The 26,678-nt window shown below is 33.3% G+C and overlaps 1 protein-coding gene across 2 annotated transcripts; it reads left to right on the top strand.

Annotated features, from left to right (window-relative positions):
• Positions 1 to 2,101: 2,101 nt before the first annotated feature.
• tup (tailup) lies at positions 2,102 to 26,605 on the top strand. Of its 2 annotated transcripts, none has more exons than XM_008196854.3 (6): positions 2,102 to 2,596; positions 18,180 to 18,372; positions 18,637 to 18,944; positions 21,610 to 21,911; positions 24,475 to 24,687; positions 25,705 to 26,605. In XM_008196854.3, the coding sequence occupies exons 1-6, from the start codon at positions 2,467 to 2,469 to the stop codon at positions 25,870 to 25,872; spliced, it is 1,314 nt and encodes a 437-aa protein (XP_008195076.2). In that variant the 5' UTR covers positions 2,102 to 2,466; the 3' UTR covers positions 25,873 to 26,605.
• The last annotated feature ends 73 nt before the right edge of the window (positions 26,606 to 26,678 follow it).

Raw genomic sequence — 26,678 nt, 5'->3', positions numbered from 1 at the left:
ATTTTCTGATATTTTGCTTAACTCAATACAGCATGTTTTGTATACTTCATGTATTCAAAATTGCACATTTCAAAAATCATATATTCAAAATTTCACAACCCCAAAAACCAAAAATTTCACAACCCCAAAATTCGCAAACGCGCGGGGGTGTGTGGTGTGTTGCGTCGGTCGGCCATCATCATCATCATCATCATCATCATCATCATCATCTGATATTGGCGGGAAGTTTAAAAAATAAAAAAAAAATAATTAAAATGGAGGCCAGCAGCGCCATCTTTGATTGAAGGCGGCGGCGGCGGCGCTGACTGACGGCAGCGCCATCTAGCGAAAAGCTTGCAGACCGTACCGTGGCGCCATCTAACGTGAGAATTTAAACCGAATTTGTGACGACATCGGCGCTTATATCCTACTTATAACTCTTGTAGGAAACCGGTAATTTTTATAAAACCATTGGTTAGGGATTATTAGGTATTTGAGACAAAAATGTTGGCATAAAAGTTTAATCCCAATTTTTTAACATTAATCATATTATTATCTATAATCTATAATTACTAAGTATACGCTTGTTTAGCACAAAAGTGCAGCTACATGTTAAGATAATTAAGATAGATGTTGTTTTTTGAGCAATTTTTAGTGCAGCATTTAATTGCACTTTTTTCTGTGTAAAAATATTCTGACTCTGGAAAGGCATCAATATAATTTTGAAAATTGACGCGAGAAGTCTGTTTGAAGCATGTAACCTGACTTTACTAACAGTTTAATTTCTGATAAATTCGACTAGTTATCTATCTAATTGAAGAGTAAGTACTAAGTACAGAGGAAAACAAGGAATTTACCTAGCATTTTATTTACTGTTCTGAGGAAATATTATTGCCTTTTTAATAATGCCGCACAATGATCTTTTAGGCAGCATAAACCTTAAACCCTATATTTTCCGTATTTTTATCATCTTAATGTTGGAGATAATAGTAGGTAACTGTTTTTTACCGTTTTTCCCCTGGAATAGACACAATAGAATAGTAATCGATAATTCGGGATTTTTCCTACCTACCAACTTTTCAATTAGGTACTTTAGATAGGTATAGAAAATTTTTTTAATAAAAAAGAAATTGTTAAATTTTGCGTAAAGTCCGTTGCATTGAGTTGTGATTATGAAGAAAAATGTTTATTTTATTTACTTTTTCTTTAATTCTGAACAAACTGTACAGTCTTCAACATATTTAATTTTCCAGTTTCCATCAACAATTATATATACAATCAAGTGTCTTATATCTATATTAAATTAAAAAAAAAGATTTCTAAAAGACTACACTTGTAAATCAAATTTATTGCGCAGTCTTGAACTTGGCCGATAAAAACTGAAAACTGATTTTTCAAGTCCATCACATAAAAATTTTAGTTAAAAGTTAAACAAACAAAAAATATAGGTAGGTACTTTTACTTTTAAAGAATAAGAAAAAAAAACATTTCTTTGTTATAGGCAGGTAATGTAAAGACCCTTGAAATAGATTTGGATGTCAATAATAAAAAAAACAAAGTACATACATTATTTACAACGTCTTTCTTCGACAAATTTGTCGTTTTCAGAGTAAAAAAAAACAAAATAGCAAAAATCGCTTGATAATAAGGATCACAAGATTTACAAGAGTTTTTAAACTGATTCTGTTGGTCGTCAACATATTTATACTTTGAAGAAAGTTTTTTTGAAATTGTCCTGCAGTGCATTTGAAAAATTATTAATATACCCATCTACAGGAATATGGAAAATTGGTTAAAAAAGCGATGAATAAACTTTTTCATTCCTTATCAAATGTCACACCTAGTGTTTTAGCTATCACTATAGCACCGAACATAATTTCGTCACAACCGCCTGACGCCTATTTGTACAAACGTCTGGTCGTGTGTGTGTTGATAGACTTTACATACCATGGACTAGGTGTGACATTCATGTGCTTGTTACTTTTATCACCGATAAGATAAAATTGTATGTAGGCACTTGTTTTGATAAAAAAACAAAACTAGTGCATTGATTCCTCGATATATATTTTCCCCGCTTGAATCCCTTATTTCGAATCAAAAAAAAAAGTAGTAATAACCAGCCAGCAGTGGCCACAACGAGGTAAAATTTCCAGCAGCAACAAAGACAGGCAAGGAACGCGGCTCGGTTATTGATTACCTGCCGACCATTTTGTGATTCCGAGCCCCGTGCTATCAACAAAATGGACCAATTGGGGCCCAGAGCACGCAATCGCGGTGGGCGTGCCGACCAGAGGGATCGAACAAAAACGAATCGTGGGATCGAGTTTGTCCGACGGTTGAACCATCATCAGTTGATCCGGAACTGTTGCTGGAAGTGGTTGTGTGTGCGAATGAATAAGGTTTAGTACTTGGACTTAAAAAATAAGTTCGTTCGTCGGCTGTGCCGCCGTGTGCTTCTGGTGGACTGTTCTTTGACGTGCGGTTCGTATGGTGATGTCAGAGCAAGGCGGACTGGCCATGCACCAGTTACCGATGCATCACAGGGGTTTGGTGCAGCCCAGCCTTGTCATGAACCCGCATCCCATCAACGATTCCTGCTCCATGGACTCGCAGAACAGTAAGTGCGGTCCGTCACTCATTAACCACAAACAAAAATTGGTACACCTTTAATAGAAGGGCTTGAATTTGGGCGAAATACAAAATTATCATGGATAAGAAAGAAGGCAAAGGGTGGCTAGTTGAACCCCATTGGAGGAATTGGGAAATTTTTAGCTTTTGACAAAAAAGACATTTAAACGTTGAAACAACCCTTTAATAAAAAGGGTTGAAACTGAGAAAAATACGAGATAATCATGCGGATTCGGAATAAGGGCAAAGGTGTCTGTTGCGCCTAATCTGAAGAAGTGACAAATTTTAAAAACTTTTGAACAAGATTTCTTCTACTTTTCATAATATTTGTGTACATCCTACCCTCTTTTTAATAAGTTTTTCGTTACGGTGTGGTTTTAATAGTTGAGCAAAAATTCAAGAGTGAAAGAACACAAGTCTATCTCAATGATTTATGGAGTCTGAGACATACCTATAAAGGGTGCAGCCTCCACTTTAGCGTCGGAAAATTCGTAAAAATGCAATACAAAGTTTTTAAAATTGTAGTACAAAATTTTTATAGATGGTACTCTATTTTTATTTTTTTTTAATTTAAAAACATTTTTCTTTATGTTTTTATTAACTTTAACTTAACTTTTATATAAACAGAATAGTACTAATAGGTAGGTATTAAAGAACTAATATCAGAGATGATCACCAAATTTTTGCACAACTATTAAAGTTGAGATTAAATGGGAGACTTCAAGTGTTGCGGAAAGAACGATTTCTAGGCAATTACCTAATTATTTAAATATAAATGTTTAAAAGATTTATTGATAGGACTAAGCCTCTAAAAAAGCAGTATAAATCATTATTCAGACAAGAGTGTTATTACAAAGTGACAAATTTTGATTTTTAATCAGATAAACTAGCAAAATTTATCTAAACCTTGCTTAATATCTGTTTACACCCTTTTCATATTCGTATAACTCTTTTAAGAGTTAAGCAAAAATTCCAAGCAATGATAGAACAGAAGTCAAATAGTCAAAAGAACTCAACTTCGCTTATATGTACTGATGTTACTAGTTTCTGAGACATACCTAATGGATGCAGCCTTCATTCTATAGCGTCGGAAAATTTGCCAAAAAATGCAATAATTAACATTTTCGGTCCAATGTTTATACAAAGTATTTATTTTTTTGTAATTTCGGGTCCCATTTTTCTGGGTATGTTTTCATTAATTTCAACTTAACTTAAAAAAACATTATTAATTATAACAGAATAACAGATATTTGGTAAAGAACTAATCTCAGAAGTGATCACTAAATTATTGCACTATTAAAATCACCCTGTTTTACTATCTAGATATAGTTTAGCTATACATTTCTGAAAAATCTTAGGAAAACCGAAAACTTTTGTCAAATAACGAAAATTGAGATATATCAAATGTTATAGGTATTAGAATTCACTGTTTGGGCAAAAGCCATAAAAAAATTATTGTCAGTGATTATTATTATTAAAAACTCGAAAAAAATTTAATACCAAAGTAGCGTATTTCAATTACATAAAGTTTTTTTTAAATCTATTTGATTTTTAATTCGAGGGCACATTTTTCTGTGTACCTATGTTAGGCAGATTGAATTATTTTCGTATATTTTACTATCAACAATTTTTGCACAACTATTAGAATTACCCTTTTATTATTAGGTACTCTTGAAAAACCTCAAGAAAACAGAAAATCTTTCTAGAAAAACCGAAAAACGAAAGGTGTTATGTGTTAGAAAGAACAATTTCTAGCGTTTCTTTCATAAGCGTTTATAGAAGCCCTAAAACTTATTTTACAGTTATTTACATAGGTATAAGACTCCAAACTGACCAAGTTAATAATGCAACACAAAGCAAGTTTTGAAGCTTTTTGTTATATTGCCATAAGACATAATTAATTAATATCTTCTTGAATTTGTGATTTGATTTTCAAATTGAGAATCAATGCTTTATTAAGTTGCATTTTTGCAACCTTGTATATCTTTAAAAGGGCACAATAATACAAAAATTACAAGACACTAAACACAATACATGTACACATATAATTATTTAATTTTTGGAAACTCATAAATATTTTTTCAGATATTCTATTAATTCTATTCTACTTATTGTATTAAGAGAAAGAATAAATATATTTAATTTATGTATTTTCTATTTATTTACCTATATTTTAAACAGTGAAGGGGTGTCCAAACTAGAGCGAGCTAGCCAATTTTTCAAAATTTGTAATCAAGTTTGCATCACAATTTTCTTTAATTTCGTTTCACATCTAGCGCAAATAATTAAAACACGCTGTATAATTCAATGGAAGTGGAGAAAACTGATTTTTGTTTAGTTTGAAAAAAATGTAAACAAACCAGTGAAGAAAAAGGGAAATAAATGTTGGAGTTTTAGAGCCAATTTATGAATAATTAGCAAAAAAAATAATTAAAGTACAAGATAATATTGAATGATTGTGAAAAAATTGAAAATGTGAAAATTTGGGAATAAAACTAAAACGGCTCATTCAAATAATTTACACAAGATTTATTGCCGTTTTTACCTATATGTTTTGCCCTTTTTCATTAAAATTTTTGTAGCGAAAAACTGTTCTTTGAAATTTTTCTCAAAATAGGTCAACTGAAACATAAGGAAATGTGTAGGTATCAAGTGATTTTGCTACCGGTTTTGGTCTCTAAGGAGTGAAAAATCCAATCTTGATAATTGGCACAGTAATGATCACTGGCTTAGTAGTTGAAGAACATTCGTTTAAATATCCTGGGAGCAGTTTCTTCATAACGGTGACTCTGAACTCTTACATTAGGGATAGACGCATCATTAATTTTACATCGTTTGCATATTTAAGTTACACTACATTCTCACGATAGATTTACGAATTATGAAAAGTATTAGTTAAATGCTGTTCTTTTTTTGTGGTGAAGAATGAAGTTTCCAGCTAATAATTCAATCAAAATTCAAATTTAAAATAATCTCCTGATTGATGGTAAATAATTTGCAACTTTCAACAGATCAAAGTAACACCAAAATAATTTTGAAAAATGCAAGCACAGTTATGAGCCGGCAACAATCACACACATTTCTCATCCAGTGAAAGAAATCGAAAATCATCTAATTTGCATTTTATGACGGTTTATACACAAATCTCTACCGGATTAGGTGTCAAAAGTAGGCAAAGGATATTTCCAAACGATCCAAGCAAAGTCACTTGGATCATCGTAAAAAAAATGGAGAAACATTCTGGTTGTACTTATCGAAAAGAATATTTAATAAAAAATAGTTAAGCTTATTTTATAGTTGATAAGGTTGGAAATCACTGTGTTTATACCCAGAAACTACCTACACGTGAGTTGGTTTGTTTGTTTTATACGAAATGTTATATAAAGTTTGCAAACTTTGACTATTATCGGAGTTTAACTGACTTTATCAGATTTCAAGATGATTCAAACACAATATGATGTAACATTTTGGAACTCATATCACAGAGATAATTTTCAATTCTGTTTTTTATCAAATTTCACGGAAGGAAATATGTGATCATTTTTGATGACACATAAAATTTGTACAAATGAAGTGATTTAGCATTGATTTGTGCTTTTTGACATCATTGTAAGTTTCCGCATTTTAGGTGTTGCAACTAAATTTAGTTTGGGACAATAACACCTGATTCATTTTGCTTCTATTTATAGAACCAAATATTTAAACAAAAATTAAGTGTTTGCCATTTATTATGATGTTGTAGGTTTTATGTACCTGACCGTAGCGTTTATAATCAAATTATTACCTTGATTATAATAAAGTTTCCAGACAAAATGATTAATTCTGAATAAACATATAACACTTGATTTATCTCACACCGTCGGAAAGTTCGGCGCTTCAAACTCTCATAGTTAGAATAATAGATGTGATCTCAACTCGATAAAGAACCAAGAAACTCCATAAAACGCAAAACGAGCAATAAACGTTGATTAGTACAAATTTTTATAGCCAATTTTTAATGCGCCTGTACCTTGTTTTAGTTTGAAACGGTAACTGATGATTATCTCGCCTTGTTAAATTACGGCTTAAATCATTCCCCACTGTGTCAAATTATTTTCCGATTCTTTCGTTTCAATTAAAATAAATTTCATGATTTATTATAATTATAGTTGGGCAGTCGAGTCGTAAATTAATTTTTTCCGTGCTTTTCTGAAGCGTGAAAAACGAGACATGAACGTAATTAATGAGATGTATTCAATAATTCATAACTATTTGTCCAAATTTAAATTCAAGGTCAAGCGCAACCAAAAAAATTTAATTAAATATTGAGAGAAAGGTCGGTTCGAATTAAAGCTTAGCGTAATTAAAAAATGTACGAGCAGATGTTTACCATTTATCTATTTAACCTGAAACCGTCACTCCAGACTACTCACCTCACGCCTCTACGTGCAGGAATTACTCTTTCACCGTAAAAAGCCAGCTAATGAACATTATTTGCGCAAAATGAGCACATCATCTTAGATCGTCTATTGTGATAACTTGAAAAATACTTCAAAAAATAGTTAAGTAATGGGCAAAACAAGATGAAAAATTATTGTCTCATTAAATGGTGCCTAAAATTGTTTTTTAGTATACAGAGTGTTTCAGAAATGAACTACTATGTTTAATGGAACATTCTATATTTTTTGCATTTTTGGATGTAGCTTTTAACAATGATGTTTTTTTGTTGGTCATGTATACTATAACTTTAACGGCTCGGCTATGCCTCGCCATTCTCTGACTAATAGCAATTTTTCTGATGGTATTTATCTGGGCGTTCATTCAGGCCGATTTTTTTGCGAAATTTCCTACTACGCGCGAACCCATTGAGAACTTGGCTTGTGATTTATGAGGGGCTAGTTGTTGTTGGGTTTGGGTTGTCACATTTGTGTCTGAGTCTTCATTGCGCCCTCGTGTTAGCCGGTGGCGACAAGACTAGGCGCCGGCGTTTATAACCTACAGAACCCAGACAGGCTTACGGAGATACTCTCTGACTGGTTTATGGGTGCGGATTAGGTCTGGTCTCTCTAAAGATAAGTCCGGCAAGAAAGTTGTCAGGTGAGGAGGGAAAAAAAACAACAAGAAATGATTTAGAAGAATCGAGGAGGCTTAACTGTCAATTAAACGTCAAGCATCGGTGTCAAAACACTGTGACGAGTGATGGCATCGCGCCTTAAGAAACACAACATAATGGCAATTGGAATTTGCTGCATTGATTTATTAATAAATGGGATTTAACAATGAAACGCAAAAATTAAATTGCTTCAAATTGACACATGCCTTGAAAAAGTTGCTCCTTTCATTTCAAATCCATGAAATCCTGAAGTTTATTCAACTTTTTTTATTAAATTTTTGACTAAAAATCAAGTCATTGCAACATTTTATAACATCATTTTTTTGTTTATTTTTTTGGAAATATGCTTTTTTATCTTTTTGTTGTAAAACAGTGAAAAAATAAAAATAATATCAAATAAAATAAAAACAAAATAGACAAATTATAGATATGCTTTTTATTTTTTATTTTTTTTGTGTTTAGGTTTCAGAACGTTTATTCATGCTAATTATTAAAAAAATATACACAGATCAATAGTCCTTTATTAAATAAGGCAAGAACAAAAAATTAAGCTTTTTGTGCGTTTTGTTTAAAAAATTCATTAAATAATCGATAAGTATTGAATCTTTAAAACAAGTACTACAAGGAATAGAAAATCAAGTCAGGTCAGGTCAGGTCAAAATTTTGTATTTTATTTTACCTGTTTATTATATAATTTTTAATTTAATGTTTTATTATTAGTAGAAACCAATGTACCGTCAAAAACAATAAAGAAAAATGTCAATTATTTAAAAAAGAAAAATGACATAGTATTTAATTTTTAAGCAAGGAATAAAAAAAACTTAATTTTACAAAACAGTGACCAATATAAGGTCACTTTTAAACTATAGTCCCCTATGAACTGGCTTGTTTTTAAGGAGAAATAACTTCTGTTAACAAAAAAATTGACGAAACAAGGCGACTCCGAATAGTATTTCCGGACAATTTGGCTTGATTCTGAGCGAGTAGTTGTTGAAAATCAATTTATTTAAATGAAATAGGTGCTAAAATAACGGAATTTGATCCGTTATTAGTAAAATTTACTTAACGAAACTAATATTAAGATGAAGTGATTTTTTATATTCTTTGGCGATTTAGGACGTTTTTAAACAATGAAAATTAACTTATTTAAACGAACAAGTAAAAAAATTACCGTAATTTACACAATCACACAATATTTTAAACTAAAAAATGAGGTTTAGTGAAATACTTTTATGTGTGTATGTAGAGGAAAATGCCGGATGTAAAAGTAAAAAAACTCTTTATTTGCATATACCTAGACCATGATGTAACGTAAAAAACTGAACACGAAGATGGTTAAATTTGATACCATGTCTGTTACTTTCCGCCAAAAAGCAGCTTTCTAGCATGTTTGGATGAATCGTTAATTTATGGTATTCGTCGAGTTGTCTTCTTTACGAGCATCGGTAATTTTGTATGAAAGCCGGCAATATTTTGACGTTGGCGAGCGTCAAAGTTAAATATAACGCCCGTCCACTAATTAAATAAAACTAACAGATTCCTGTTGCCTAAAAATGCAATAAAACCGTGGCCGGGTAATGTTCAAAGCGGCCGCCGGCTGCTCAAGAGAAATGAACTCCGATTAAGGGAATCTTGTGTCTCTCGCCGCGGAATTTTATTGAAAAAGACGTTTGGTGAATTTCGGGTACAGTTATCGGATTAATATGCGCGCCTTAACAAGATTCCTTTCACTCGATGAAAAATACATGCCTTGAAGTAGCCATAAGTTAGTATTGACGAGCGATTTGCATAATGTTCTGATGGTTGTGCCACTTGTTGTTGAGGTTTCCGAAAATTTCTGGAGCTGCAGGAAGTGCGAGTGGTTTTTTTCGTGTTCCAAGTGTCTGTGGCAGGCAGGCAACAAATGTGGCGTTGTCCTCGAGGGCTCTATGGCAGGCATGCCAGGTCCAGACTGGAGATAAGTAAGGCGCCGACCAGGGCCAAGAATGCCGGATTATAGCCCGGCTCTGATAAATCCACAGCTCATCACCAAAATTCAATTAAAGCAACGGGACCACAGATAAATTAAACGAGTAATACTCACTTGACCCACATGAGCACAAATATGCAGCACCTTTTCACAAACATTTTCAACTAAAGAGTTTATTTATTATTACACCACATTGTGCTTCCATTTAATCTTGTCCTTTTTTAAAAAAAATTTAAAATTTCAAAAATCCCTAAATTTTCCCTAATAGTTATTTTTGGAAAGTACGAAGGTCGCATGAAGTGCGAAAAAGGCATCTAAAAGACCGTTAAATAGTTTCTCTAATAACATTATCTTCTGATTATTCAAAAGATATTTAACTTCAAATATTAAAAAAAATATTAATTAATGTTTCAGTGGTCGAAGCGTGAATTAGTAACTTGTTTTTTGTAAAATTTTGTAAAAAGAAACATTTTTCAATTACTTAAAGTCAATAATTTTGTCACAGTTTTTTTATTGCTGGCTTACTTTTGCCCTTTGATCTCCAACGACACAAAAGCTTGAAACAACAGAAAAAGTATTCACTTTTAGCAATCAGTACTACACGGCTGTTACAGTAAATCCTTGAAGTTATTGCGTGTTTCAAAAGCCGAAAACATTATCTACATTCTAAATAAGTTGCCCATTTTATCGCACCCCGCAATCTCCAACAAACGACTAGGTATATTTTATTCAGTCGAACCGAACACCAAGAAAGATCCGAATGTATTTGCGCTCCCAATGGATATATAATCAAGGAATCAAAGCACTGATAAGGAAGGAATCAACCGGATCATTTTGTTGTGGTTATTTATGGGCTTACAAACATTTCCCGTGTTGTTTTACAGTTACCTCTCGGCTTTCCTCCGTATCACATTTCAGCCGTTTTTGGGGGCAATAGATTTTGTTTACACCGTTTAGGCGATGAGTTGTGAAATGACCCATTAGGAAATTTGATTCGTATTATTGCTAATTTATACAACAATCGGACATTTTATGTAAATCTGCCGCTCTTTAAAAATTAAACCTCGTGCTGGTAATAGTGTATAAAAAATCACGTAAATGAGATATTTTTGAATTTCTTTCGTAATTTTACGAGGTGTCAGGTAGCCTTGTGCGGTGTAATGAGCGTGTTTATTTTTTATTCAGTATAATTCGATGTAAAAACCCCATAAAACATGCATTAGTGCGACACTCGTCTCCTCAACCATTTATAGCACCTCAAACATCAAACAATAAAATTATTTTAGATAAACGAAAAAAATTAATTGCCCCCTGTGACAGTTTCAGTCGTTTAACGAGGTGCTTTTTCTGTTGAATTTTTAATTGATACCAGAATCGTCTGTTTTATGTCGGGAAATGCCGTAAATTTTTGTGATGGACAACAACACAGCGGACAACAAAACGGTTTTCATCTCGACTGAAGGTTTTGCCCAAAACGGAGCAATTGCTAATTGGTGTATTTTAAAATTAATTGGCGCCACTAGGTCACGGATTACGTAAGCTACTATCGACTGCTACTATAAAGGTATAATTTGTTGCAATTATCAAAGTTTTTATATGCTTATCAATTTTTCCACGAATTGGACTAAATAATGTGAATACTTTTGATAATGCAAATAAGTTTGCTACCAATTATTGTATATCAAATAAGTAATAACACCTTTGGCATAGACTTGACAAATAAATGATGGCGTTATCGAAGTGGTTAGTTATTTTTAATTTTATTGTTCCAAATGCGCAAGAATGTCATAAAAAACATGTTTCAAACGATCAAACAATAATTCGATTTTTTTTTCATTGTTTTTGGAATTTAATAAGATTTTAGGTATAATTCAACTGTTATTGACCACTTCTTTGTTAATTTCTTTCTAACCTCCTATTTCTTGTATTTTTATGAACATAGGGTCATAAGACCAAAAATCCCCAACTTGTTTAAAATTATTTTTATTTTTAAGGAAAAAAGTACAATTATTATTTAGATAACTATGAATTTTGTGTTTTTTTTTGGGTTTGCACCTTTTTAGTTAAAAACGATAACTCTGCAATTTTTAAAAATCTGGAAATATCTTTTAGTTCATTTTAAAGAGGAAGCCCAGATCTTTCCTTTGGTGTTTTCAAATTTCTAAAAAAGAATAACAAACCCCAAATATTTAAAGTTAAGTTTTTAGAACTTTAAGCACCCATAACTCATTTTTTTCAAATAAAATGTCACAAGTTTTATTTTATTAAATCGTGGAGAATTTAATTCTGCATCAATCTGCATTAGCATTCCCTATACTTGTTTAAAAGTTTTCAAGTTACAATAAATCTTTGTAGGGATTGAGAAATTCATTGGCCATAGGCTTTTTCTCATAGGTTTCCATGGAAACGAGAGAAAAAATGTGAGAAATTAAAGTTTTGAAACCAACATTCAATTAATGTATTTTGTTTTCACAGAACGGACAACACAATTTTGAACAGAGTTTGTCGTTTGTTTAATCAGAAATGTTTTTACGGACAACTGTTTAATAAGAAATTTTCTACAATGTCAAAAAAACCAACATAATTTGAAAATTATCACAGACAGGTGTAGGGAATGCTAATACAGATCGATGCAGAAGAAACTTCTCTACCATCTCGTAAAATAAAAATTGGGACATCCCATCTGAAAAAATTAAGTTATGGGTACTTGAATTTGTTCAAATTTAATCTTAAAATTTTTGGATTTATTAAACTTTTTTCCAATTTTGAACACACTGGAGAACAGATATAGGTTTTGTCTTTTAACTTTCCAAATATTATTCCGAAATCTCTAAAACTAAGAGAGTTACCGATTTTTTAAGTGACAGGTGCAAATCTAAAAATTTTCAAAAAATTGTAAGTATCACGAAAACCGTTAAACTTAGGTATAGGGATAGCTGACGGAACAGGCTGTATAATTTAAAATACCTAGGTAAAAATTAAAAAAAAACACGTCATTAGAAACAAAGCAGCAATATTTTTTTTTGGTTTCAATTTACTTGGAAAATGGCAAAAAGTGATGTTGGAGTGTCAACATTTCGCTGTGTTTGTTCGTCCTTGCCGTGGAGGCCTTCTTCAAGTGGCACACGTTCCGCGCAGTTGCGGCACCACCTCATGTTTATTTGCCAAGCAAAAAGCTCATTGCGCAAGGAGGTCGTTGTTTGCGCTTCGCTTTTAATAATTTACAATTGTGTATGCAAATGCTTTGGTGGTTTGAAAGATAAAGTCGGATAAGGCTCTGCAGCCGCTCGTAATCAAGCCGATCGACATGCTGATAGCCGTGTCTGGGGTCTCTCTCACCATCTACCTGAAATGAAACGCAAACTCGTCCTTCTGCCTGCTTGTGACAATTGACGACAATTTTACTATATTATACGCATCCGCACGCTTATTCACCACAATTTGCATTCTTGTAACAATTCGCTTGATTTTTCCGGCCAGATGTTAATGAGAGTGTTAATTATCGATGCGGTCACTTGGCGGAGGGGCCGGAGAGGTGCCAAGGTGTACTAATGAGATCAAAGGTGCCGACAAGAAGCGGTGACGTGAACTCGGCTATGGACATGCCGTACCATACCGTTCAGCGACACCCAAGCCATGGGAGAAAATACTAAACTGCATCTCGGATTTTCCTTGGCTTTTTTTATCTAATCTAATTCTAGAAAATAATCAGAAAAAAATTAAGAAAAAGTACAGACAAATGCTGGAAAATACTCTGCTCCCTGTTCTCATACTTAGTTCCCTGTGCATTTTCTCCAGCAGACTTTCGTTCTGGTTCTTTTGCAGCTTTTTTTTGTTGTTGAACCTAAATCTTGTTCTAAATTTGTTGTTGAAAATTAGTTTGTTTGTCTATATTTCTGTAGAAAATAGAAACATCTCAGTATAGAATTTGGTGTCCAGATTTTTTCGTACAGTTTGTCTTAATTTGTCACTAAGTAATTTTTTAAACATTCTTAGAGAGATACTTTTTCCAACTGAAAAGTAGAAACATTTATAGACGGTAAATAAAAAAATCCGATGTATCTAGTGTTTTTTGAAACTAATACTAATAAAAAAATGAAAAAATATAAATTAAACATGAGTTAGTTTAAGAATTTAGAAAAAACAGAAATTGTGTCAAATGTTTAAACAGATTTCTGGTTTGAAGGAGTAACAAGTGGAAAAGAATCGAGTCGGGATTTAATTATCCCTGTGCTCTCCTTTTGGACGTTTGGAGTCTCGAACAGCTCATTAGTGACTTTTCTGATTTGCATGTTGGCCTGAAATGATAGTCTCCTACCTGCGCTCGAATAAATAAACTCCAACATGTCGCTAATTGTTTACTTTATCTTAACTTATGATCTCCGAATTGTCCACATTCCCGACGAGCCGACTCCACTCCGTTCGGCACTCTTTTCTTTATAACCCCATCACCTACGATGCCTGCAAATGATTGCCGTAAATCCTCACCTACACCCGACCAACACAAAATTGGGGGTTTTAGTACTGACAAAACAAACGGGTCCACAACGATTTTTATGTAATTATTTAGTCTAAGATAGACATTTTCACAGGGTTTTTCGTCTGGAAACAGCTCCGAGCTTTCGCATGAAAATGCAGCGATTTACATTTGGAATACATTATTATAATTCAAGTGTTCCAGTTTTGTAAGTCAAGTGTAAACAATAATAAGGTAATCCAGTTTAATACGTAACCACAACCGAATTGTAAATTGGTTATTTGTAATTAATTACAATTCCGCTTTGAAACAATATCATATTTTTGTTACAAATTAATAAAAAAAAAACTTTTAATAAAATTATACAAAAGTTCAGACGAGCTTTATTATGTAAAATTTCATGCTTATAATTCTTATTTAGGTGGCTCCTAGGTCTTAGCTATTTTGCATAATCTTGGAAAAAATAAAGTTTTTGAATTCATATCAAAAACTGAAGTCCTAGACTAAAAGTAAATGAATTAAACACGTCATTTTTATTAATAGCCACATACCAAAAGCAATTAAAATTATAATTATGAATGGAGGTAAGCACTCGGAAAGAATATTTATTTACCTACAACAGTTTCACAATTAACGATCATCTTTATTGTTCATCTTAAGTGAAGCAATTTAAGCTTTATCTTAATTTATGCAACAATTATATTCATATTAGTGGTTGCTTATTTTTCGTTAATTTTATTCATTATTCTCCAAATAAATTTGGCTTAGACACAGGCTGTAGTAAGTTAGTAAATGTTAATTTCCTTGCTTGAAGCCAAAAATGTGCATTTTGACTGAAAAACGTGTTGTTTGCTGGTCCATCCTGTATATAAATTTCTCAGTTTGTGGCGCTTACTCATGGCGTGTAATTGCCTTTGGTTTTTCGCGAAATAGCCGTTAAATTCATAATCGGCACCGGTTTTTGTGCGGTAGTAATTGCAAATTAAATCCTTCCCATTTTCGAACGTGATCAGCAGAATGTGATTTTTTAATTTTGCACACATTGCGGCGCTGTTAATTGTTCATATGCCAATTTAATTAGTTATTTTTGTTGGAGATGTGCAACGTAACCGGTGTAAGCTGTAATTAAACCATCCACTCACTATAAATATCGTTCCTTCAAGGAGAAGAGACTTACGAAACTCACTCTTGTAAATGAATCTATTCTATTATGTATTATTAGCGTGGCGGATGACTTTGCTTTTTCCCTCATACTTGCGGCTTTTTTACTATTTAAATTCAACGATTTGTGGCTAATGCTACGAGAAAACTTCCTGCATTGTTTTAATTAGTGCCAGGTAATCAAGAAGTGTATGGCGGACAAATTACTGCATCAAGCGCGCATTTCGAAAATTATGCAGTCTTTTGTGTTTTGTGTTCACCCTGTATTTGAAGATTCCTTCAAACACGTTTCTAAGATTTTTATGATAATTAGATAGATCTTAAAATCTTTATTAATAGAAAGAAGTGCGTGTTCGCAATGTAATTGCGCGCTTAATAGTCGTATTAATTAAGCATTATGGTATGTACACATAATAATACCTCCAAAGTAATCTCTAGATTTACTTAAAATATGATAAAACTAAAATAAAAATCCAGTTACCCAGTTATTTTTTTATATTTTTTCTTGTGTGAATTAAAAGCCACACTTGTAACAAAATCTCAATTGAAGCAAATGATAAAAAAATAAAAAATCCAGAAAATTGCAAAATTGCAGCAATAGTTGTGTGTTTCTCTGATTTGGCAAAATGAGCAGCAAACGTCCTGTCCACAATTTATTGAATCTTGGCTTCCGTTCCACCGGAAATGGCATTAGCTTTGTGCTTTGAGAAATTCCTTGGTCCTAAATAAATTTTCGCGCTAGATCAATCGCTGTTGGTCCTAATGTAAGATCCGCGTTAACAGAAGTCATCTAAATATTAGTGGCGGCAACACGTGTTTCCATCAATATTTACTGGCGGAGTGGAAAAGCGACGATGCATTAACTCTGCTTGTATGAATGTTTATTTCTGTTAGTGTTGCTGTCAACGCGTTAAATGCATCACATGAACACATAAACACGCAACTTGCTCTCTATGTGAAATTCCTGCTAGCCTGCCTCACATCCATCATACGTAAACTAACGCCAGCACTTGGGAATTTGATTTATTCGGGGTGAGCCTTTCGCCTGCTGATGATGATGATGATGATGGCTTGAAAGTTCGACGAACGACGGGATCGTGAATGGGTCAAGGTTTGCGAATGAAAAAAAAAAAGTGTTTTTCACAAGCCCACCTGTAACTCGTCGGTGGTCAGGGGGCTGTCTGGACACCCCGCAGTTCGCACTGGGGTGTTAATAGGCACCGTCTCGCCGACTTGCTACCGGATGCCAGCTTTTCTGACACCGCCACTGACTTTACCTGGGCAATTAGCGCCCAAACGGCTACACTCATCTCTGTTTGCAGACACTTTATAGGGCTCCATTGTTTACCTGCTCTACCACCCCTGATCACACGAATTAATACCACCAAACCTCCCCCAAATTATTCAGATTGATAAAACTGGCGCCGAAGCTTTGCCGGCGATTTATTACTTCTGGCACAGTCATTTGCTTATTTTTGGTATAGGCCACCTCAAACCAAAATTTGGAGGAATTTTTGGTATCAGTTACTCTGAAGCAATAAGAATTTTATTTGAACCCTCTAGAAAGAGTAAAAAATGTTTGCCATCAGTTGTTATACTCTGTTTTTTTCGAATTTATCAAAAGAGGAAAAGCGTTAATTAAACTTAAACATCCACCATTCGTTTGTGAGTTGTTTTAAAAATTTGCCTTCTTATTCTTATATTATATTATATTATATTATATTCTTCTTCATCTTCTTCTTCTTTATTCCACTAGGTTTTCCGCAAATTATCTGTTGCTTAGTTGTAATAAATCGAAACGGGGTTTGCTCTGAATGTTACTTAAACTCTTAAGTTAACTGTATTAGGTAAAAAATAAAACTATAGTAGATAATCTGCTTTTTAATATCAATAATTCACCTTCCATACAACTTGAAACAGTTATTTAATAAACCAGTTTATTAATGAAGGCGATCAATAAACTAAACTGTTTAAAGCACGAACGAGCGATAGCGAGTGAGTGCCTTTAATAGTTGAGTTTATTAATTGCCCATTATCAAACAAATTTTTTTTGACCGTAAACTTTTTTTGTGACAAAATTGGAAATTAATTACAAACCAAAACCAGTTTCATCTTTTTCATCGCACAACAATTACGAATTATAATCATTTTTGACAATTTCGGAAACATCCGAAAAATATAGTAAATCTTGACGTTTAGAACAAAAACAATGTATTTGTTCCATTTTTAAATTTGAATAATTGTAATACCGTGCGTTCAAAAAGTCGTTAAATCAACTCTTGCTGTGGAATTTAGATTGACAGATTTTTATTGTCTTTGACAGATTATCGTTTTATTCTGTTGCGATTTTCTCCAACGCCAATATTTTCGTATGTAATAATCGTAAGAAATCAACATACGTCTAAAATTTCACAGCAAGGTTGATCCAAAGACTTTTTGAACGTGCTGTATTAATAAAATTATTATAAATAATGATAGGTACATTATTAAAATGTATGATGATAGTCCTCATTGATTTTTTATTTGTATGAATATAACTGGTTGTTTATATTAAAATATCATCAAAATTATTAATATAGTATTAATACAGTAAAACCTCTCAACAACGGACACCGGTGTGGAATCTTAAATTGTCCGTTGTAGAGAGAATTTTTTTACATTATTTTCCGAGGCTTTTGTTACGATTCTACAGAAATGTCCGTTGTGAGGAGGATGTTGCTGTATATCCTTTTTGAAACAAGATAATAATGGTTTCAAAATATTGAAGGACTTTTGAGGGGATACTTTTTTATTAAAGTAGTTAACAGTGAGTGATTTTTGATTTTAAAAATAGGCTTTCGCAAATTTTTTTAAGTAGTTTATTTGATTTCCAGAAAAGCCCCGCCGGCTGAGCCACTGCGTGGGGTGCGGTGGCCAGATCCACGACCAATACATCCTCCGGGTAGCTCCTGACCTGGAATGGCACGCAGCTTGTCTAAAATGCCAGGAGTGTCGACAGTTCCTTGACGAATCCTGCACATGCTTCGTGCGAGATGGTAAAACCTACTGCAAGCGAGACTATGTGAGGTTTGTAAAATTAAACTAAACACAACACAACAATTTTCCCTTCATTGCTTTCCTTTTTGCCACCAACAAGACCTCCAAAGTCGTTGTTTATCCACCCACCGCAGCTGCTGCTTATCAAAGTCAAATCAGCGGTGATTTTGGCACTCCGGTGGCCCATATGTGACTTTTCCCTCTTAAACAAACCGAATCTCAAATTACACACGTCCTGACAGAGTTCTTGCCAACCACACACAGTGGGTCAATTTTCTTTTCTCGCATTTCCAGGTTGTTTGGGGCGAAGTGCGACAGGTGCGGGTCGTCGTTTAGCAAAGATGATTTTGTGATGCGGGCAAAAAGCAAGATTTATCACATAAAGTGCTTCAAGTGTTGTGCTTGTTCACGACCGTTAGTACCTGGAGATGAGTTCGCGTTAAGAGACGGTGGAAATTTGTACTGTAAGGAGGACCACGACCACATGGAGAAGACGTCCATACCAACAACGCCACATTTGCCCTCCACCGAAAGTAATAACAACACCAGCTTGAGCAACAACAATCACAACAGCAATTCCACGGAGCTGGGCTGCATGTCAGGTAGGGATTTTTGATTTTTTATTTTACAGTTTTATTTAAAAAGGTTTCAGTTTAAGAATTTTTAACAAAGAATACTAATTGACAACAAAATTAAACAAAAACTAAGAAAAAACAATGATCATCCTTTAGAAAATTTATTTAAGAGCTTTTTCAGTGTCTTTTTCGTCTAGAATTTTTTGTTGATAGTCTTAAATCCATTGAAACATAGAAAAATTCTTTTTGGTATTTTCTTTAAATTCGATATTATTTGAAAAGTTGTAAAAGTCGATTATTTTTTCGACTTACGTAAAAATAACTCTTTACATAATATACGTGCTCGAAATTCAAATGCGCTTCAGTTTGATGTTTTAATTCTATTCTAAAAATTTACAGCGAGTTACAACGAAAAAATGCGAATAACCAAATTTGTTAAAAATGTTGTTCCCATTATTTTTGTATGATAAAACTCCCCCTGTTTATAAATTGACATTTCTGAAGTAAAAATAATAAAAAACTTGAAATCTTGAGCAAATATGCTGTAATTTTATTTTAGTGTTTAAAGTACTCGAATTTAAAGTTTTCGAATAATTCGCGAAAGCAAGTCAGTTTCCACTGCATTCCTTTTAGAAGTTATGTCTTTAATACTCGTACTTACTTATTACTTAACAGACGGTAGAAGACGGTATTTAAGATTTGCAAGGATTTTTCCACAATTTTGTGATTTAAGAATATAAATTGTTGAGTTCATTTTATTTTATTTTATTTACCTTACAAAAACTTTTATTCTGCTGCGGAATATTTGAAATGTGACTTGATTGATTGTAAGTGTTATCATTAGTTATTAAAATTCTATTTTTTTGTCTTTTTTTCTCAAGTATTTTAGCGAAAACTGTTATACCTAGTCGAACCGAAATCAGCATTTGAATTTGTTTCTACCTTTCGTTATAACTAAAATTAATTTATAAAAAATACTAATATCTAACAATAAAAAAAATATGAACGATTTCATGATTTTAAGTGCTATTTTAAAACAACGATGTTTAATGATGTTTTTAGTAAAAATTTATAATAAAATTGTTACCTACTACCTACTTATTTGAAGTTTTAATTTTACTTAGTTAATTATTTACAAAATTGTGTATAATTATTGTTTTTGAGATATCATAAAAATATACCTACTTTTAACAGATTAACTCTGTACAATATAAAGCGTCCGGCAAAAGTATGTACTTTAGTCTTTTTTTTACCTAAACTGTTTATTTTAGTTAAATCTACAAGTTTTTTTATATGGCTTCTCTGTGTCTTTGGATCCAATCATTTCTCATAACTCCTGGCATGGTTAACAAATAGAAAAAATAAAGATGTTACATTTTTAAAACGTTGTTTCTTTTCTTTTTCATTAAAAATTATCTACACTCATTATTATGTTTGATGCAATTTTTTGTTTATTAAAAGAACTATAAATCATATAGTTAATAACGTTAAGAAAAATAAAGGCAACGATAAAGAAAGTAACGAATGAATAATAATAAATAATAAAACTTTCATCAGAAATACTTTAATGTTTTAGATATGAGTAATTTAAAGCCAGATATTAAAAATGCACAAAAAAGCGAACAAAACAGTACATTTTAATTACTCTGGAATATATTTGCGTTTATTAATACAGTACATAAGATAGTAAAAAAAAAATTGCTATTTTTTCATGGTATTGCATTTTTTTCTCTCTAAGCGTGTGAATTTATCCGAATTTTTCTACCCTTTTTATAATTAAAATTAATTCACAATTAAGTACTCAAAATCTCACCGATTTTCTATTACCTAAGCAGCATAAGGGACCATTTTTATGGTGATAATAATAATGCTGTCTAAATTTCTAAAGAAATTGAAACATCAATTTGAAGTGCATTTAGTATACGCTATAAAAATCAGAAATATTTTTTGCCTATTCTGTTGTGACTGTTTTTACCAAAAAACCGTCTTTCGTCAGACGGCGGTCCATTCGGAATCGTTAGAATGTTAAAAAAAGAGCCATCCCATAAAAAGATTCCATTGGTATCATTTTGCTGCATTTCTGCATATCTGCTAAAAAGTATTGAAATAACTTTAAAAATAAATATCAATTAAAACCAGTTTGCTCCCAATTAAAATGTCAGTAATGATCTAGTTGATTACATCAAACTGTTGCAACTGTATAAGAAACTTGCTTAACGAAATATTCATGCAAAGATCATGCAAATGAACGCTTGGCGATGAAAAAAAAACAATAATTGTGTTTAAAATAGTTGTGAGGTCCGTCCCGGGTCATTTCAAGTGTTTAGAAAGGTTTTATTTAGTTTCGTAAAGCCTCCAAGGTTGAGCATTTTTACTTTTTAAATATTTGCCTTGGGTTTAACTCAAAGCTGGACCGTCTTGACCGAAGGGTGAACAAACAATCCCTTCCTTTAAAAGACACCATCACCCAAACATTTCCTCGTCAATTCGAGTTAATTCGGGTGATTAAGGTAAAGCCGACATCCACTCGCCTATGCACAAAGAGTGGCCTAATCTGCATTGACCAGTGTTTCACGCCTTGCTAATCCCCGGACTCGGCCCGGAATTACCGGACTTTGCTAATGGACGCCGGCCAGTGCCGGATTAATCCGGACAAAGAGAATTTTCTATAAGATTCATTTTTCGCTTGCAGATTCCGGCTCGGAGAGCGGGTCGCACAAGGGCGGCGGCGGCGGCTTGAGGAAGGGCTCCGGGGGCGGCGGCGGCGGCAGCGACGGCAAGCCGACGCGCGTGCGCACCGTCCTCAACGAAAAACAATTGCACACGTTGAGGACGTGCTATGCCGCCAATCCTAGGCCTGATGCCCTCATGAAGGAGCAGCTGGTGGAAATGACGGGACTTTCCCCGAGAGTCATCAGGGTTTGGTTCCAGAACAAGAGGTGCAAGGACAAAAAAAAGACCCTGCTTATGAAGCAGCAGATGCAACAGGAAAAGGTTAGTTCTTTCTTTAGTGAATTAGCCAAAGAAACAGAGCATTAGGTATTTTTGTGAGCGAGGTAATTTGTCGGCGTTAAATTTTAATTAACTATGAAATTAGTTCAATTATTTCGAATGCGGCATTAGCACGAATTAAGTGGAGCTACACATCTAGAAAAAATAAAACACCTAAGTGAGTCATTTATCTTTTTGCCGATTTAATTCACTTCGGAAAAATGTGATTTGCTATGGTGTAATTATTTGACTTTTTCAGCAAGTAATTAGAGAATTTACATTTTTGTGACATTAACAATAAATAGCCATTACAAAAACCGTGATAATGCATTAAGACCTGGTTTCTAGTACGATTTAAACCGAGTTAAAGTTTATCGGTTCCATATAATTACACTGGTAATGTAATTGTTGAACAGATAAAATTAAATTGGTGTTACGTTGTACTAGGAAATGGCCCTAAGAGATGCCTTATCTTCTTTGTGTCCGAACTAAAACATACTCACTTGTCAGAATAAAACGGAAAATGTTTAAAAATTTGGTTTTGCTCAATTTTTTGTGGTCCAGTTTTTTTATTTTTTCAATTTATTTACAAAAAATATATCAGGAGTATAATTTAAAAAATGGTGAGTGCAAAAAACATGTAGAAGTGATGGTTTACGACCAATGGTATTTAATTAGAGGTTGCTAAAAAAATACAGTACCTGACAACTAAAATTAATTTAGAAAAATATTATTTTTCAAAAACTGGCAGCAGTTTAGGCAAAAAGCGCTTTGTCCCATATTTTTATCCATCATCTGCAATATATTTTTTAAAGAAACGTAATGGTTGTGTAATAAAAAAATGGAATTTTGGTTATGGAAGTTGTGTTACAGATGTAGCTTGTGTAAGAGTTTTTTCATTTTTTATTTTTGTATTGTAAATTATAATATAATTTAAATACTTAAAAATAAATATGCAAGCCAATTACTAAGCCAATTTCCTATTTTAATTTTTTATGATTTTAGGATTTTAGTCGGCTAGTTTTTGTCATAAAATTATCTATGATCTGTTAATTAAGCTTTAAAATTGTGTAGTAAAAATAAAAAAATTAAATCAAATTAAAAAAATTCAATAAGAACCAAAAACTTTATTTAAAATAAGGACAGAGGTATTTAGTTATGCATCTTTATTAGCCCCAAAAAATGCTACTATAATTAATAGCAGAATAAACATTCATTCAAAAAGTCCAAAATTCGATGATTTCACTATAGTTTGAAAATTATTGAATACCGCCATCTGAAGGATCCTTCAGATACGTCAGATACGACATTTTTTCCAAGATGAAAATAAAGAGCTAACTCTGTTTGTCGTGAAGATTTCAAAAAGTGTAACCGACAGAAAAGATATAGGACCTGTTGATAAAAGTCCTCATAAAAAAAATTCAAAGTTCCTAGTTCCGGATGTTCCGCCATCTCGAAAATAATTACATTGGAATCAGTTTTGGTCGCTTTTTAAAGCCGTAGAACATTTTTTAACTTGAAAATTACTTTCAGTCGTTTTATACAAGCAACATTAAGCAACACGTGACCAAATTGAAAAATTTGATTGGTCTATTCGCGTAGTTAACTTTTAACAACGAATTAAATTTTAACAAAGTCTTTCTATAAACCGGCTCTTAAAATCACTAAAATACACCTACCTTTTTGGGGGGTGTTTGGTGTATTAGATAGGTTGGTAGTATTCCTCCGCCGATTTTGCACCTGTCAAATTTTGTGTTTCTGTCAAATTCGAATTCAAAACGTGTTGTGTTAAAGCCTTGGGATTATTTGAAGGCAAACATTAAAACAGTTTAATGAATTTTCTCAATACCTAGTGTATTATACTCGTACCTCATTACAAATATTCTTTGTTAAACCTTAACATTGTAACTCACTGTACTACAACTTTTAGCGCGGAGTACTAATCGTAACTCCCTAAAAATAGTACCTTTACCAAAGAGTCGTGGTTTATTTTTCCACAAGTGTATTAAAAATGAGTCGAAAAAGAAAGTTTCTTGTTTTTACAATCCCATTGGGGCAAGTCAATGTGTCGCACAGCCGTACACACAACCGTGTTATTATTGATTAGTGGCGTAGCATCCCAACAGATTGCCCAGTCTATAATTGAATACCCCCCACCTCTCAGGTCGTTCACGTCGTAAATCTCAGGAGGCGTTTCTTATCAGCTGAGCGTGTCCCCGCCTCTCGTCGTCAACCAATCGTCTGCGTCACACATGAGCTCAACCGGTCGATTTCGCTTTTTTCTGAGGGATATAGAGGGGGTCGTGTCTTTCGGTTGGCACTCACTGGCCCAACATTTAAATCGCAAACATGACTCAAACTAGTTTTTTAACCTTGGAGAAGATGACTTCTCATTGCATGCCCCTTGTTGTCTCGGCATGTTATTTATGGGTGGTATGAGAAAACGGATGGCGGTTGAAGAATAATTCCAGTTAAATTAACAAATATTTAATGCTCTGGTTGTTGTTTGTACCGTTGTAAAATTGTACTTTTTTATGTTTCCCGTTTAATGTCTAACATAACCCAGTATTACGTGCAGGATGGGCGAAAATTGGGTTACGGTGCCATGCAGGGTATCCCAATGGTAGCGTCATCACCTGTACGACACGATTCACCCATCGGTGTCCATCCCCTTGAAGTACAAGCTTACCAACCACCATGGAAAGCCCTATCAGATTTCGCCCTTCATGCAGACTTAGAGCAACCCCATCAGCCGGCCTTCCAGCAGCTCGTCAACCAGGTAATAAGCAAATTCCCCCATCGCCACATACTTTATTTTATTATTACATCAGAAGGAAAATTTTGCATCGGTTATTAAATTAATCACTGCTTGTTTGCTTCGCCTAATTTAAGGCATAACAGTAAAAAATTAAGACAAGAGAAAACATTATTTCATGCATAGGTAATATAAATATCTGTAAAATAAATTGCTGTGATTTAGACATAATAGGTAGGTACCTATTCAATAATCCATAAAATTATTATTTTAGGCAATAGCTTTCAGTCAACAAAATATTTTTTATTTTCAGCTGCAATACCTAATAAAGCCGTCATATAGGTACTACTTAGTTGGTTGTTTGGCTGACAATTCTTACATGCGGTGCGACGGTCTTAAAATTTGCTTAATTAATTAATGTTTCATTTTTCTATAACTAGATTATACCGTGTTATTTCGCTTCTCGTGCAAAAATGAAGTGTTTATTCTATTCAATAATATCTAGAAATGTAGCTATGAAAAAAAATGCACTTGAGAAAGAGAAATTTTATATGAGAATGTCATTTTTTCAATAAAATAACGGATACTCGTAGGAGAAATAAGTCGAAGAAAAAAAAAGAAGAAACTGCAAACTATTTAAATACTTATTTATTAAAATTTACTTACAAGCCATTGTCCAGCACGAAGGAGACAAAGGAAATATTTGCTAAAGCTGTTATACGTAAAGAAAATTTTTACAAAATGTTATTTTCCGCTTTATTTGAAATTTTTTTGAAACATTACAACTCTCGGAACTATTATTTCATCGTCCAGTGAGTCAAGAGATACCTATTAAGTATGGAAAACAAAGTTTTAATTTTTTATGTTTGTGTTTTTGTGCCGTTATTGATAATGCCGTAACAGGCGAAACTAGTCGAATGAAAATAAATTGAAGAAAGTCAGGATTCCAATCATTTATGATAATTTTTAACGTTTTTCTTTTAATGAAAGAAGTTTTTCTCTTCGTAATTTGTAATATTGCTAATAATTTTTGTCCAACAGATGCATGGGTACGACCTGCCGCCCCCGTCGATGGGCCCCGCCACCGGCCCACCCCCGGGTATGCTGCCCTCATCAGCGCCGCCGTCTGACGTCATGACGCATCCCGACAGCACCGATAGTTACGTTACCTACCTCGAAAGCGACGAGAGCCTTCCCGCCAGTCCCTAACACCCCCACAACTAGCCGTCGCCGCTTCCGCCCCTAAACGCTCTCACACCCCTTCTCACCTCTTTCCTCCTTTACCACCACCAAGGACTGATTCGGCGGCTGTGCAGACCACCACCCTAGTAACCACCACCATCATGGCTACAATTTCAGGACGATAAAGGAACGAACAAAACGAACAATCACTTTTTTGGTTTTTCATCATCACAATAAGTGGCCAGAACGAATCTCAATTTAATCAAAATCAAAATTTCAACACATATCGCCACTTTGCGTTGATCTCACTCGAGAGTCATCGAAGTTTTCACATGGTTTTTGTTGGCCAGTCTCAATATTCCTTGTTTTACGTACAGTTGGAGAAAAAATACTGAGTGGTATTTTTTTCCGGCTTTACAGTTGTATCATTAGATGTTTTGTTGATGTTGTTATTGTCGGGGTATGCGTGAAGCAGTTTTTTACTAATACACTGTACCATATTGTAAAATTATATATCTAATGTAACATTTGATTGTACAATTTGTTATGGAAAATCTAACTTTGTCGCTAATTTGTAGGTGTTATTAATTTTAGATTTACTACTGTGCATTCGAATGTATGATATTTTTACAGAGCTCTGTATCACATAATTTATTGCAATGAATTTATAAAACTGTATTTGATAAGAAATAAAACAGCAAGTTATCTGTAAATAATGTTACATTAAAAAATTAATTTGTAAATAAATACATGAGATAATCGCGCGCCTTTTATTTCCGTCAACAAAAAAAATGACAGTCAGCAGAAGTCAGTCAACAAAATCCAAGGTTGCC

Source organism: Tribolium castaneum, chromosome 3 (genome assembly GCF_031307605.1).
Source record: "Tribolium castaneum strain GA2 chromosome 3, icTriCast1.1, whole genome shotgun sequence".
Lineage (NCBI taxonomy): Eukaryota > Metazoa > Arthropoda > Insecta > Coleoptera > Tenebrionidae > Tribolium > Tribolium castaneum.
The sequence above is the reverse complement of the archived record's forward strand: the minus strand, read 5'-3'. Positions and strand labels throughout refer to the sequence as shown.